Below are 14,093 nucleotides of genomic sequence, written 5' to 3'. Positions count from 1 at the left end.
AAGTCCTGTGCCTATGGAGAGGATGATAATGGTGATACCCAGGGGAAATCAGTAGAGAGCCTATAGATTCAAAAAAAATCTACCCTTTGTAAATTAGGTAAGCAGACCTATGTGCAGATGACGTATGGAATGGGATAACTTGCTAGCATGGGCTTGCTATTTTCAGCACCCTACAATCTGGATGATGTGAATTAATTTCTAAGGGCTATAATATATAGGGTGAATGAAAATTCACATGTTGAGGACCCTGCATTAGAATTTGTGCTGGATTTAGATTTTAAGTCCCACATAAACTGCTCACAGATATTTACTTTGACCAAACAAGTACACTAATATCACCCTTACTTTCAATCAGTAGCAAATTATATAATTCCCTTTTGCCCAGTTCAGATGAAATTGCCCAACCATAATTTGACTGTTGGGCTTCTGCCTCAAACACTCTGGTTTTTGGCAAACTATCATGTGCCATTACATCTAAACCAGGCAAAGAGTTTGCCTCACTCCAAAATTGGAAACCTAAAGTGGGATTCCAAATATGGTTTGAATACAAATGTAACCATCATTTGACTGGTATCACAATAAACTATAGTAACTAGCTTGGTTCTTGTGTCAGATTAAACCATAGTTTAAAACAAACTATGGTTAATATCAATCTTCCCTCGCTCCTATTGCTGCCATGCCACAGGTAAACTAAGCCAGAGTACAGCTTGTCATGTCATCCAAACCACAAGCAGTAACCAATGTTTGTTCTTGGTTTGGGGAAAACAAACTATGAGTCCAGGTTCAGACGACACAACAAACCAAACTTTGGCTTGTTTTGTCTGTTGTGAAGCAGCAAGCAGGGAGAAGCACCATAGAAACATTGAGCAGCATGCACCAATATGCTCCTCATCCATATTAGACCACAGTTTGTTTTAAACCAGTGTGATGTGTGAACCAGGAATCAGGAAGTGATCAAGAACTCATTATGTGAGCGAAGAAGGAAGCATTAATTAAAAGCCTGTTCATAATGGGCAAACAACTCTGATATCTGAACTAGAACTTGGGGTAAACCACACTCTAAAATACTCACTCTAATGAGATAGTCTATTGGGTCAGGTCAGAGAATATTAGCTTTATCTTTGTGGCAAATGTAGGAAGGGAACTCTCTCATTTCTAGGCAACTTCCTATTAAAAATTGAAGTATAGTCCAGAAATGAACATTGCGATTACCAGGGTGAAGTCTGAATTTGAAAGAATATACAATATTATAGTAAAATTAATTTAGGAATAAAAATGTTGCAGCTTGATCCTTACTGCATTAAAAATACTGAAAAAAGTTAGACATATATAATTTAAGTCTTAATTTTAAGGGACTTGGGGAAAAATCCTGTTGCTCTTTCCAGTTAGCATTAGTGACATCTCAATGTGCTGGATGAGGAAATTGGTGAAGGCAGTTTATTTATTATCTCTATATTTAAGCACACATTTGCAGTTTCCTTCCTATTCACAGGAAAATTCACTGATACCAGAGATGAGATACATAGATGACACGGTTTTGTTCCTAATTGGTTGGCGCTTTCAGGTGCAACAATTCCTTTCCTTAAGGAATATTTCACTATCTACCCTAGAAAACAGAAGACTCCAAGTAGGTTCATGTGAATGCTGCTCTTGTCCAGCTCTCTTCATCTGTTGCCATTATTTACAACTCTGATGGTACCAGTATATAGAAAAAAACCACAGAGGTCCTGAACTTCTAATAGTACAAAAAGCACAAGAGAATACCATGCGTGTTTCAAATACACCGTAGATTAAGTGTAAACACACCGAGTTGGAGGATGGCGCATTGAGTCACATGGCTAAGCCTGGGATGGGAACCGCCATCCCACAGCCTCCTCCCTTGGCCCTGCGCACCCCCATAGGTAATTGCGCATAAAAAAAGCTTTCATTGGCACCAATGAGAGCATTTTCTATGTCTAATTGTAATGCAGCAAGGAGCTAGAGGGAGAAAAGGGGTGTCCCCAGCTACTTTTGGTTTTGGCCACTACACACTGCCAATATGCAGCTGCCAACAGATTAATATTAAGGGAATGCAGTCTTCAACATAAAAGGTGCCCCTGTTTGATTTAAACCATCTATCCCAACATCCACAATATATCAATGCTTGCAGAGACCCGTAACAACAACTTCTTTGTGGAAAAACCTTTTCCATTTGTGTTCTCTTCATCACTCTCCTCTTTGCTATCTGTCTCACATATCTGCTTCTTGTGTACCCACATTTCCCTTAGCCAATTCCTGATTATCTTTTACAGTCTCACCCAGTTTATAAACATAGACCACTATAAAAATAAGCATTTAATATTATCTGAGTGTCATTTTACTTCTTATTTTAATAAGGTTATCATAGGATAAAGAATTTCACCAATGTCAAGATCTTGCTTCAGGCTGTCTGAGAATCTGAGACTACACTGCTGCATTATTTTTCATATACGTCACATCTGGAAGGACACAGATGAGCAAGTTAAAATTTGGCTCTATTCCAGGCTCTTACTTCACTGAGGCTGTGGACAAGTGATTAACTTCAAATGCATCTTAGCTTCCTTGTGTGCAATGGAGATAATAAATCCTTTCTGCTATGTGAGACTACAATTCTTAATCCGCTTGCATAGCTTTTAAAATGCACTGAAGTTAAAAGGGCTTACGAGCAGTCAAATAGGTACAGAAGTGTACATGAAAATTAAGAAACAAATATCAAATACCAAATAACAATTCAAATGTTAGTAAGTTATCTATGCTGGCACTGGAACAGTGTGACCCTATGCACGCTTACTCAGAAGTCTCACTGACTTCAATGGGGTTACGCATAGGTGTGCATAGGACTGGAGCCAAATTGTCACTGAAGCTAATGTGGTATCTCACATCCTATACACATACAGCTAGCTACTCCCTACGTTCTTCACCACAATATTCATCTTACATTTATGCCATAAAAACCTAACAACATTCAGAGAACAATCAGAAAGCCATAGAAAAGGCTAAGGATGCAATCCAATGCACATGTACCTGGGAGTAAGTCCCACTGAACCCAATGCAGCTTACTTCTGAGTAGACACATATTGGATTACAGCCTAAAACTTTAATTTAACATCAAATGCACTATATCCCCCATTATAAAGAGAGTGAAAAATAAAAATTAATATCTATCTTTCTTTTGTTGCATGACCAAACACATTAAAAGCAATCTAAACTGTTACATCATTCCATCAAGAAACCATAAGAAACATCACTTAAAACTTTAATTCAATGCTCCCCTTAAAACTTGCTCATTTAATTGGTTAAACAACAAAACGTTTGCACAGTGTTGTTTTTCAGTATATCCCTACCAGAACCCTCTCAAAATTAGTCAGGAGGAATCTCAGGGATATTTATAGAGCAGATGCCACACAAGACAAGAAAAAACCCGAACTTTTTTTTAAAAAAAACTGATTCGCAATGCACAGTTAACTGCGCCCAGAAACAGCAGTTCAAAATAGCTCGCTTCCGCTAGGCAGTATCGACTGTTTCTTCAAACAGCCATTTTACTCTAAAAGTGCATCCTCTCTCTCTCCCAGCCCAGCCTTCATTTTGTGTTATTGTAGGGTTCCAGGGTGACAGCTGACATTCAGGAGGAGGGGAAAGGTGGTTGTTCACATTTTAGGAAAAAGGGGGGTTTAAAACCCAGATACCTCCCTGTTGTTGGAGGAGGGGTGAGCCGGAGAGTGAAAGCTTCCCGCCTCTCTTCCTACCCCCTCCCGCCACCGCCAGCCCCGTTTGAAAAGCAAGGAAAGGCGCCGCGACAAGAGGCTCAAGGGGAAGTCTCAGAGCCGCCGCCACCGCCTCCTCCCCCTCCCCTGGGAGCCCGGCTCCTCCTGGAGAGGCAGGGGGAGCCCAGGGACCCCTCTCTTTGGCAGGTCGGCCTTACAATCGTCCCTCCCCCGGGCGGGCGGGCAGTGCTATGCGGTGTGTCCCCGTCCCTCCCCCCGGGCGGGCGGGCGATCTGCGCTGTCTCTCTCCCCCCGGCAGGCCGTGCGAGCGCGGCGGGGCGGGCACTTACCGCTCCGACAGATGGAGAAGCTTCGTCGTCCTCCTCCGGTGACGGCGGCCCGATCTTGCTGCAGGTAGCCGCCAACAACGCCAGCGGCGATGGCTGGGTATCCTACTCGGCGGGCGGGCCGGGAGAGGAGGAGAAGGGAGGGGGCGGTTAGTGCGGGGCCCTCGGCAACATTTCGGTTCCCCACCCCGACACCGCCTGCCTCCTTCCCTCTGTAGAGCTCAGGAAAGTGGCAGCGGCGCCACCGAGTCCCGCGTTCCCGACGTGTCATTGCGGGCCGGGGGGGGGTGAGAAAAAGCGAAAGGGGGCCCTGCCTGGCAGACACTCTGCCGACCCATCCCTCCGCGGGGCCAGCCTGCCCTTACCTGTGGGGTGCCGGCCTCGTCGGAGGCGTCGGCCGAAGTGGCTGCAAAGCCGCCGTTTCCGTGCTGCAGATACTCGCCGTGGGTGCCGCCGCCGCTGCTGTCCACGTCCAAGGCAGCCATTTCCTCTTGTTTCACGGGCTTCTCGGGAGCTGCGGGCACAACGGGGGAAATATTGGGGGGGGGAGAAAGATAGGATAGAAATGGGGGGGAGAGTTGGGGGTAGTGGGGGGACGAATCGGTTGGTGGGGGGGAGGGGGAGGAGAGTCACTGACGGGAGCGCTCGCCCCCTCCCTTCCCCATAACCCCAGCGCTCCCCTCCCGCGCAGAGGAGCCCGCCCTGCTTCCCTTTCCTCCCTCCCACCCGCCCGCGCAGAGGAGCCCTCCTCCCCTCCCTCCTTTTTTCCTCCTCCCTCCGCGCTGTTGCCGCCGCCGCCGCCTTTGCTGCCCCTGCCCCTCTTTCTCCCTCCTCCCCCTGGCTCTGCTCCTCCTGCTGCTGCTGCTCAGCCAGTGCCGCTCCAGCCACCCTCGCAGGCAGACACACGCAGAGGAGCAGCTTTTCCAGCGGCCCGTACGTACCGGTCATGGTGGGAGAGCGAGCGGCCGCGGGAGGCACCTCTGCCTACTTGGCAGGCAGGGAGGCAGGAAGGAGAGCGCTCGCTCGCTCGCTGTCTCTGTTGCGCGCAGGCCCCGCTCGTGCTGCCGCTGCCACTAGGGCTAGGCGGCTGCCTCTACTGCCGCCGCCGCCGCTGGGGACATGCTTATTGTGCGCGCGGGCTGAAGCGGTGGTGGAGGTGTTGATGGTGGTGCAGGCGGCGGCGGCGGCGGCCTGGAGCCCACTCCGGGGTTTTCCCCTATTTTGATTGACGGTGCGAGGAAGCCGAAAGGTGGGGCTTGGAGCAGGGAAGAGGGGGCCCGGCCGACACCACCAGCACCACTACTACCGCCGCCTTGCCCACCCGCTAGCGAGCTAGCCCGGAACTCCCGCCTCCCCTTGGCGCTCCTGCCAGCTCATTGGCTACGGCGCTCCGTCGCCCGGGCTCTCACTGGTCCGCCTGGATTGTCGCTCACCCGCTGCGGGTGCCCCCTCCCCCTCTCTTGCCGAGGTGGCTTCCTGTTTGCCAGGGTTTGTGTGAGAGACAATGAGCGAGGCCTGCTTCGGTGGGCTCGGGCGGCGGGGAAAAGGAGGCCGCCGCGGCCGCCTACGGGGACGGTATCGCTGGCTGGGGCAGAGAGAGGGAAGGAGGCCCAGCTAACGCCTGTGTCAGCCCCACATGAACGTTACGGGTGGAGGCTGCATTCTCTGTTAACATTGAGGGCCGGCGCTCGTGTCTGTCCACCACCAGGAGAACATTTCTTTTCCCGTTGGCTCGGTGCGCCCCTTTCTCTCCGGCGGAGACGAGCCCTGTGAGCGCTCGATTTCCGTGGGTGACCAAGAGTTACCGGCGGGGTTTGAAATCTCCCTCGTTCCGGCTGTCACTCAGCATTTGTGACAGCGGCTCTCTTGAGGGGGAGGAGACGTTAGAGGCCGCGCTTGTTCCCCAGGAAAAAAATAAACAAACCCAAAGGTCCATAGTTAAAATGTCGGCACGCTCTTGAACCGATCAGGCCTCACTTAGGAGAGTTTCGAGGCTCCTGAGGGGCCAGGCCCTGCCCTCTACTTGCATGTTCTTCGTTACGTTGATCGCATTCAACTTTTAAGCCATCTATAAGTTTGAGTGTATATTTTTAAAGTAGGGCAAGCCTTAGTTCTCCACCTTTTAAGGACACTGATATCCAGAACTAGTCTCTGGTTAGAGAGTTTACGAACTTGAATATTGATGCAGAATGCTCGATTCTGGTGGTTGATTTAAAAATAAGCATAGGAAAATGCTTTGTATTTTTAAATGACTTAATAGTTTCTTTCTGGATGCTGCTTTTCCCCCCCCAAAAAAATCACTTTTATATTGTTTACTTTGAGTTCATATAGCAACTCTGTGTGTGTGAAAAATCACTTAAGGACAACAGCCATAGTCCACATTTCTCAGTGGCAAAACTGCCATTAATTGTAATGGTTTGGAATTGTTTTCTAAGAAAGCAGTCCCATCTCCCACTGAGATCAATGGAGAAATATCCATTGGTACTAATGGACCAAGCACTAATTCTCAAGCATTTCGGTAATTAGATCACTATTATAATTCCTTTGCCAAGATTACATTAGTAAGAAACTTGAAGGGATTTTTTTAATGTATATTGGATTTTTATTTGTGTCACCCCAAAACGCACACAAACTGTAAATAACATAGCCATTGTTTTATAGCATTGTGTAGTTCCCAACTAAATGGACCTTGCTGAGCATGAGCGGTTGGTTTGGAGGGAATGTTGTTCTACATACATTCTGATAGTATGCATATTTACTCATAATTAACTTACAGTTAAGTGGTTCTTCCTTTCTAGTAAGTACTCAAATGTGCATAGGATTGAAACTTTGGAGGGAATTCACCACATAATCTACAGTTACTTTAGGACTTTTTGACCTTTGAAAACCATGAGTTTAGTGGAGAAAATGACACTACACATGGCAGGAATAAGTTGGATGTTTTATGTTGTCATGAAAATATATCCTGCTCATTGGGAATAGAGAGAGAATATTATTTCCAGGATTGGATCATTATTTTCAGGTGTTAAATGCAGTTGTAATAGAGCAATATACATAAGAGCCTTTCATCTTTTTGTGTTCATTCATGATTGGTCAAATGTCATCTCAGTAATATTATTTATCCATCAATTCATACTATCAAACAACATGCAACTGTAAAACTAATGAAAGCCAAATAATTTTTCTGTTTTTATTTTGGCTAATATTCAGTGACTAAGGCTAAGGCAGGGAAGGAAAGAGGCAAAATAGTTAATGAATTCACTAATTAGATACATTTTCATTTTTAAACACTCAGAATCCCATCCCCCATTTTGATGGAGGGTGCAAGAAAGCTGGAGAGGGGGGCTGGCTGACAACACCCCAAATACTGCCACCTTGCCTGTCGGCCCAGAATTCCCACCTCCCCATGGTGCTCCTATTACCTAATTCACTGTGATGCTCTGTGGTCTGGGTTCTCTTTCTGTCTCAAGCCATTAGGAAACCATGTAATAATAAATGATTAATTAGACGTTTCTTGTACTCCTCAACACACATTATTATATTAACACATGATTGTGGGTTAATAATATGCCAGTAGGAAAATTTATCCTTTGTTCACCATACATTTGGGACAACTAATGTGAAGTTACTTATTTGGCATTGTTTGCACAACCCCAGTTCACCAGTGGAAGGGAACAATTCACAGCTTCAGGGCCTGGATGTGGTAACTACTCACACAGCACCATTTTGCACTTATAGCTCATCCAGAAAAAGATCTCTGCATATTTCTATGTATGGAAGATATTTGCAGGATCAGGACCCTTTTTGTTTTCATGATTCATGTCTAACCCCCCCCCATTTATGTGACAGTTTCCAAATGTGTATGCTACAATCCTTTCATTGGTTGTAATATCAGATCTATGCAGGAAAAGATTGTGGTTTGAGAAAATGGTCTAGGTTATGATAGCCAGGAAAATTTAGAATTGAGAGAATCAGAAGCATAGGCTAGGATTTAAGGCTACAATCCTGTACACCTCTGGGAGTAAGCTTTATTGTAGCTTGTAGTTGTACTTGATAGAAAAGTGTTTTTTCGTGCCATTAAAAATAAATACCTTTGCTGTTTGCTTGGCAGAATCTAAATAATCTAAACAATAATAATAAGTACAGTACATGTGTCACATTTGTAAGCAGGGATCATGACTTTGTTACCACTGGCAGCAGCATCACCTGAATGGAACTCCATTCGGGATGCTCCTGCTATCAGGGAGAAAGGGAGGCTACATTTGCCAATTCCAACTTCGCCCTACATTCCCTTCGAAAGAAATCTGCTCCAGAGGACTGTGGAGCTGTCCAGTGTGGCGGATTATAGGGGAAAAGGAAAATCAGACAAAGTTGCCTCCCTTACTACCCCCCTCCCACCAGCAGGATCCTCTGCTGAATAAAGCCTTCTGTAGATGGAAGGAGTCCTTCTATTAGTGGAATGCTACGTTTGGATCCAAGTGGAATGCTTCACTTCAAAAGTCTGTCTAATGGTCTTAAGAACAAATGAGTAGGAGCAAGAACAGACAATTATATAGTGATTATATATTTATTTAAAACATCATTATCCAGCCTTTCCTCAAAAAGACTTTAAGGTGGCTAAGAAGAATAAACTGAAACAAAGTACGATAAAATCTTGAAAGAAGCAGAGATAAACCAGAAATCAAAACACATTCAGTAAAACAATAAAAACAGCTTGCAACAATTTAAAGCAACCAACATCCTTCCTAAAAAGGAAGGTCTTTATAGTATGGTGAAAGGCCATTGAGACGTAGCAAGGCAGGCCTTTAGGAGGGAGTGTGAAAGCAGTTAAGGACGCAGCTAGGGAAAAGGCCCTTTCTCTGTTTGCAACCAGATGTATTTTCAGGAGTCTTTTCACACACTTAGGAGAGTCTCACTTGGAAGTTCTTAATATGTGGGAAAACGTATGGGAGAAGGTGGACCTTCAGATAGCTTGCTCCCGAACAGTAAGGGTTAATTGCTATTTGGTATTTTTACAACTTTCACAGTTTCTAAAAAGTGTCATTTGAATGTTTAAATAACAGACTGGTTTGTTCCTTTAGACAGAAAACAAGACTTTTATTTAACAAATTTGTTAGAGGGTTATGGATTCAGTTTATTTGAGTGTAGACTTTGAATGTGTCTCTTTGTATTATGTTTTTAGGGGATAGTTAATATTTGTTCAAATAAAAAGGGTTTTAATTTTTTAATTGCTTTTGATCTATCCTGTTAGACATTTTAGGGGCAGCATAGCACCAGCTTGATTGCAAGTCTGCCTATGCTACTGTGCAGCTATTGTGTTACACATCACGTAGATGAAGCTGTCGAACATGTGGTTTAAAGACATTTTCAGGACATGCTAAAAAGGGCTTTTCAAAGTTGGATGGAGACTGCATGTTTGATGCATGCATACTAGTTATGCGTTTAATAACACAGGAGCAACATTTTTCAAAGTATGTTCATAGTCCCATACTCACTTAACAATATATATATTGAGAACCACAATCATTTACAGGTATCAATAAACAAATAAAACTCCATATCAGAAAAAAGGCCCAGCGATGGCAGCTCAGCTCAGTTTTTCTTTACTTAGGTGTATAGTAGTCTTAGCCTGTGCTGTTTTATTCAATATAATGGAGTCATCAAAACTCTTAGACTTAAGGGGAGCGTTTGTAACATGTTACACTATCACTGCATGGCATCTGTTTCATATATATTACAGCCATACCTATATCAAAGATTCAGTGTGGTTAACATTACTTTAGAACAGGCTTGCCACAATTGGGAAATTCTGTGAGGAAGGATGTTGGGCTTGCATGCTTACTGAGCAGGGCTGTGGAGTCGGTACGCTAAACCTTCGACTCCGACTCCTCTATTTTTCCACTGTCTGACTCTGACTCCTCTATTTTTCTACTGTCCGACTCCAACTCCACCCAAAATTGCTTCTTGTCAATCAAAATTTATTTGGAAGTCAGAGTCGGTACATTTCTACCGACTCTGACTCCACCCAAAATTGCTTCCGACTCCAACTCCACAGCCCTGTTACTGAGGTAGGGATGTCAAGAGGCAGTCATTCAGCCACCACACTTGCAGATGGAATTGGCAGAAAGTTGGCTGAGAAGCTCAGGCCTTCTACAAAAAATCCTCATTTGTCCAGTAGAATTCTCTGTTCCATACTACTGTCAGCTCTTACTTCCTAAACCTCATTATTTTTGAAAAGTAGTTATATGTAGACAGTTGTTTTGGTAGTATCTATGTAAAGATTGTACTTTTATTTTAATTGGATAGAATAACAAAATAATTTCCTGACCAAAGAATTGGGCAACATATTTCTTGTGACTGGATGTAGCATAGGAATGATTGGTAGCATATTAGGCAATAGCAGAAGCAGAATAGTAAGACCTTGTGACCAATTCACTGGGGAAAAAGGTCTGGAAGTTTGATTCCTTAGAGTGGAGAATACATCAGCCAGGTCCACCCTCCCCAAAGTTTAAGCAAAATTGGCTAGGAGAAAAATGTAAGATAAGCTGATATCAAATAGTATTTTTACCACATTTTATGGAAGTCCCAGTAAGGTATTTTTGATATCTTGAGATATTTATGATAAAGGAGCCCATATTTGCTGACATTAAACATCAGTTGGTACTGCTAGACCCCTAATATTTTTAAAAAACTTTTGTGGGTTATTGTACATACCTTTTATTTGTAAAATTTGTAATTTTGTATTTTTTACTTTTTTTCAGTGTATAATATATGCAAATCTCCCAGCAATCAAACGGTGCTATTGCCCACCCTTGTGCTGAAAGCAGTTCTAGGGAGGTCAGCCAGAAAGAAGAAAAGTGAAGACTTGATGTATGGCCTGTATTAGGTGGAAAGCAGTATAAAGATGACAGAAGTGCCTGTTCCATAGACTTATGGAATAAAATGAAGAGTCAAGAATTGGAGTGGACTGTATAAATACAGAGCACTGAATAAGAATGTGGACTGGGATTGTGGTCCAAAAGGTGTATATTTTCACAAAATTTGCAAGGCTGTCTTCATATCTAAAAGGAAGCTGCAGCAAGATGTACATAAAAACAAAGATGAAATGCTAGTACCTAGTGCTGAGCATTGCAACACTGAGCAAATTATCATAGTTCATCACCACTGACTGCTACCAGGAATCAGATGTGATGGCCTTTACAATAAATATTAAGACACAAGAAAACATCACCAAGTGATCGGTTCTAGACGACAGAAATTCCAGAGGCTCAACAAATGTTATTCAAGCGCATGCATTATGTTAGATTTGAATGAAAGAACCAAGAATATTAGAGTCTTCTAAAAGACTTTCAATCTTTATACAGATTTGTAAGTAGTCATGGGACAAACCTAGCCACAATAAGGGAGATACTTCAGAAGGAGTTTTCCAACATTTGGGTTTTATGACTGTCTGCATGTGAACAAGAGTGCTCTAGTGTTCAACAAACAACAGGTGGAAGCTACATTGAGACAGCATCAGTGATAAACTGTTATTCCACAGGGTTGCCATGTGTTTGCCTACGATTCTGTTTAGTGAAGCAAGGTTGATGTGACCAATACGTAAGGAAGAACAAGAGAATTCAAAAGAACCTAAAGACCCATGTAAATGTATAACATGGCTCAGAAAAACTGCTATTAAGGGGCATTAGATATTACTGTGATTATTGAAGCAGATTCTAACATGGGCATTACTGATTGGCCTTCTAGGCCCCTTCCAACTCTACTATACTGGGAAGCAAATAGCATTTCAGGCTGAAGTTCAAAATAAACTAATTTGGAGGTTTAGAAAATACATATTTTATGTTGTCAGAAACTGACTCTCAAATACCCTTATTTGGAGACAAAAAAAATGTTGCCTAGAAGTTCTGAAAAACAAAATTCACCTATTTTTTCTTAAATTTGGGGGAGAGTCTTCTTAGCCCAATATATTCTTCACCCATATAAGGTATTAAAACAGCCATCAGAATCCTACTATTTTGCCCCTGTTATCATCCAAGTGCAAACTGGAAGTTGTTTCATTGCACATTTTAATCCTGCTATTTTGTACTATGAAAAATGTCCATATAGTTTTGTTCTACTCAGTAAATTTCTATGTTTATATTTACACATTTTCTGCAATATGTGTTACTTTTTATCCCATCTGCTTAACTTATACTAATTCTTTCTAGCCAGTCCATTGTACTTTAAGTAGTTCATGCTCTAGATCTCTTGTCACCATTTCTTTTTTTTTTCATTAATTTTTATTCAAATTTTCAAAGACAAAAAACAAAACAAAAACAAACAACAAAATAAAATGTTGACTTCCGATTTGTCGCAGATCAGTTATAGGTCTACAATATATAACAATCCTATCTCTAAAATTATATTATAGAATCACTTTCCTCCAGTAGTTATCTTAATTAATCATCAAATCTCATAAACATTATTTTATTCTTTCTACAAAAAGTCAAAGAGAGGTTTCAATTCCTTGAGAGATATATCTTTCGATTTTTCTCCAAATAAACATGTCGCTTAATTCATCTGATTCAAATCTGTTAGTCCCAATAATTTCAATAGCCATTCTTCCATTATCTATATTAATTCCATCTTCCATCTTCAATAATCCTGTTAAGTCCAGTAATTTCAGTAGCCATTCTTCCATTATCAGTATCCCATAATAATCTTGTTGTCATAGCCATAGTCCAAATAAACATATTGATTAATCCATCTCGTCAAATCTGTTAAGTCCATTAATTTCCATAACCATTCTTCCATTATCAATATTCCATCTTCCATAGTCCTGTTAAATCCAGTAGTTTCAGTGTCCATTCATCCATTGTGTTAAATCCAGTGGTTTCAGTATCCATTCATCCATTATCAGTATCCTATGATGATCTTGCTGTCATAGCCATAGTCATATAACAAGAGTCTGATGGGAATTTCCCCCATCACAAATATATCCTTGCCATCAATTCTGAATATGTTGCTATCTGTGCTCTGTCACATATTTGTAGTTAATTTCATAAATTTTTTCTATGACAAGCCCCATCACATCATTCCAGTTAAGAATTCTGAATATGTTGCTGAAATATTGCTGCAAAGTCATATCTCTGTTCTTCTTTTTTACAAAATGCACTGGCTCATCTCTTAAGAGTTTCTCCACTGTCACATATCTGTAGCCAACTCCATAGATTTTTTCAATGTCAAGCTCCATCACATCATTCCAGTCCAGAAAATTATCCAAGACATTGATAACTTTACCACCAAAATCTTCATTAATTTCTTCAGAGACAACGTTGAATTCCAAACAGTAAACTTTATTTCTAACATCCAAGTATTTCTTGAATGGCCACTTGAAATAGCCTTCCGGCAGACCAAGCTGCCACTCTCCCTCATCTGAAATGGGAAGGTGGGGTACAGCAATTAAGGACAGATGCGAGTGTTGCAGCCCAGTCTACTTATTTCTTCTGGTGTAACTTCCCTGAAAGAAGATGACAGGAAGAATAATTGGAGTAGACCAGTTAGATGAGAAGTCCTCCTCTTGCGCACATGCACAGATCTGTCTCTTGAGTTCTTTCAGAGCTCATATAAGGAGAAAAGGTTGGCAGCTAGAGACCAGACAACACTGGTTTGAAGGCTGGAACTAATCTATGGGCTACTAGTTGCCAGTCTGTTATTTAAATTCAGGTTTTTCAGCAGGGAGGTGAAGATATACTATGGAAGATGAAAGGGACTGAAAAGGCTAGAGTTGAAATAGGCACCAACATCATCTAAGAGGCTATGACTGGTGGGTGGCTGGGAAGGGTAAGGAGAGAATTGTTTAAACCTCATTTCTTAGTTTCAAAAACTTGTCACCAGCTTCCACTTTAAGAAAAAAAATCCCCTTTGAGCTTCATAGGTGAAAGGGAATTTTGCCATTTCCCCTGGGCTGACTTATTTAGAATTCAGGGTGATATGACAAGGATGTATAATTCCCATTGAATACAATAAACCAATTTCAGGTTTG

General features: G+C 42.3%; 1 protein-coding gene and 1 long non-coding RNA gene across 2 annotated transcripts in view; one reads left to right on the top strand and one right to left on the bottom strand.

The window, feature by feature from the left end:
* Positions 1-5,400, bottom strand: part of SP3 (Sp3 transcription factor) — a 34,595-nt gene extending 29,195 nt beyond the window's left edge. Inside the window, exons 1-3 of the mRNA XM_061608461.1 lie at positions 5,011-5,400; positions 4,435-4,583; positions 4,073-4,174 (exon numbers count right to left, since the gene is read on the bottom strand). Of these exons, the coding sequence (XP_061464445.1) occupies positions 4,073-4,174; positions 4,435-4,583; positions 5,011-5,017 (258 nt within the window). The 5' untranslated portion in view covers positions 5,018-5,400. The remainder of the gene's footprint in view (positions 1-4,072; positions 4,175-4,434; positions 4,584-5,010) is intronic.
* On the top strand, positions 3,936-14,093 carry LOC133376398 (uncharacterized). Its single transcript, XR_009760470.1, has 2 exons — positions 3,936-4,136; positions 10,831-14,093. It is a non-coding gene; the product is annotated as an uncharacterized LOC133376398 (long non-coding RNA).

The sequence above is a fragment of the Rhineura floridana genome, chromosome 2, assembly GCF_030035675.1.
Source record: "Rhineura floridana isolate rRhiFlo1 chromosome 2, rRhiFlo1.hap2, whole genome shotgun sequence".
Classification (NCBI taxonomy): domain Eukaryota; kingdom Metazoa; phylum Chordata; class Lepidosauria; order Squamata; family Rhineuridae; genus Rhineura; species Rhineura floridana.
Note: the sequence above shows the minus strand (reverse complement) of the source record. Positions and strands in the feature narration are given on the sequence as shown.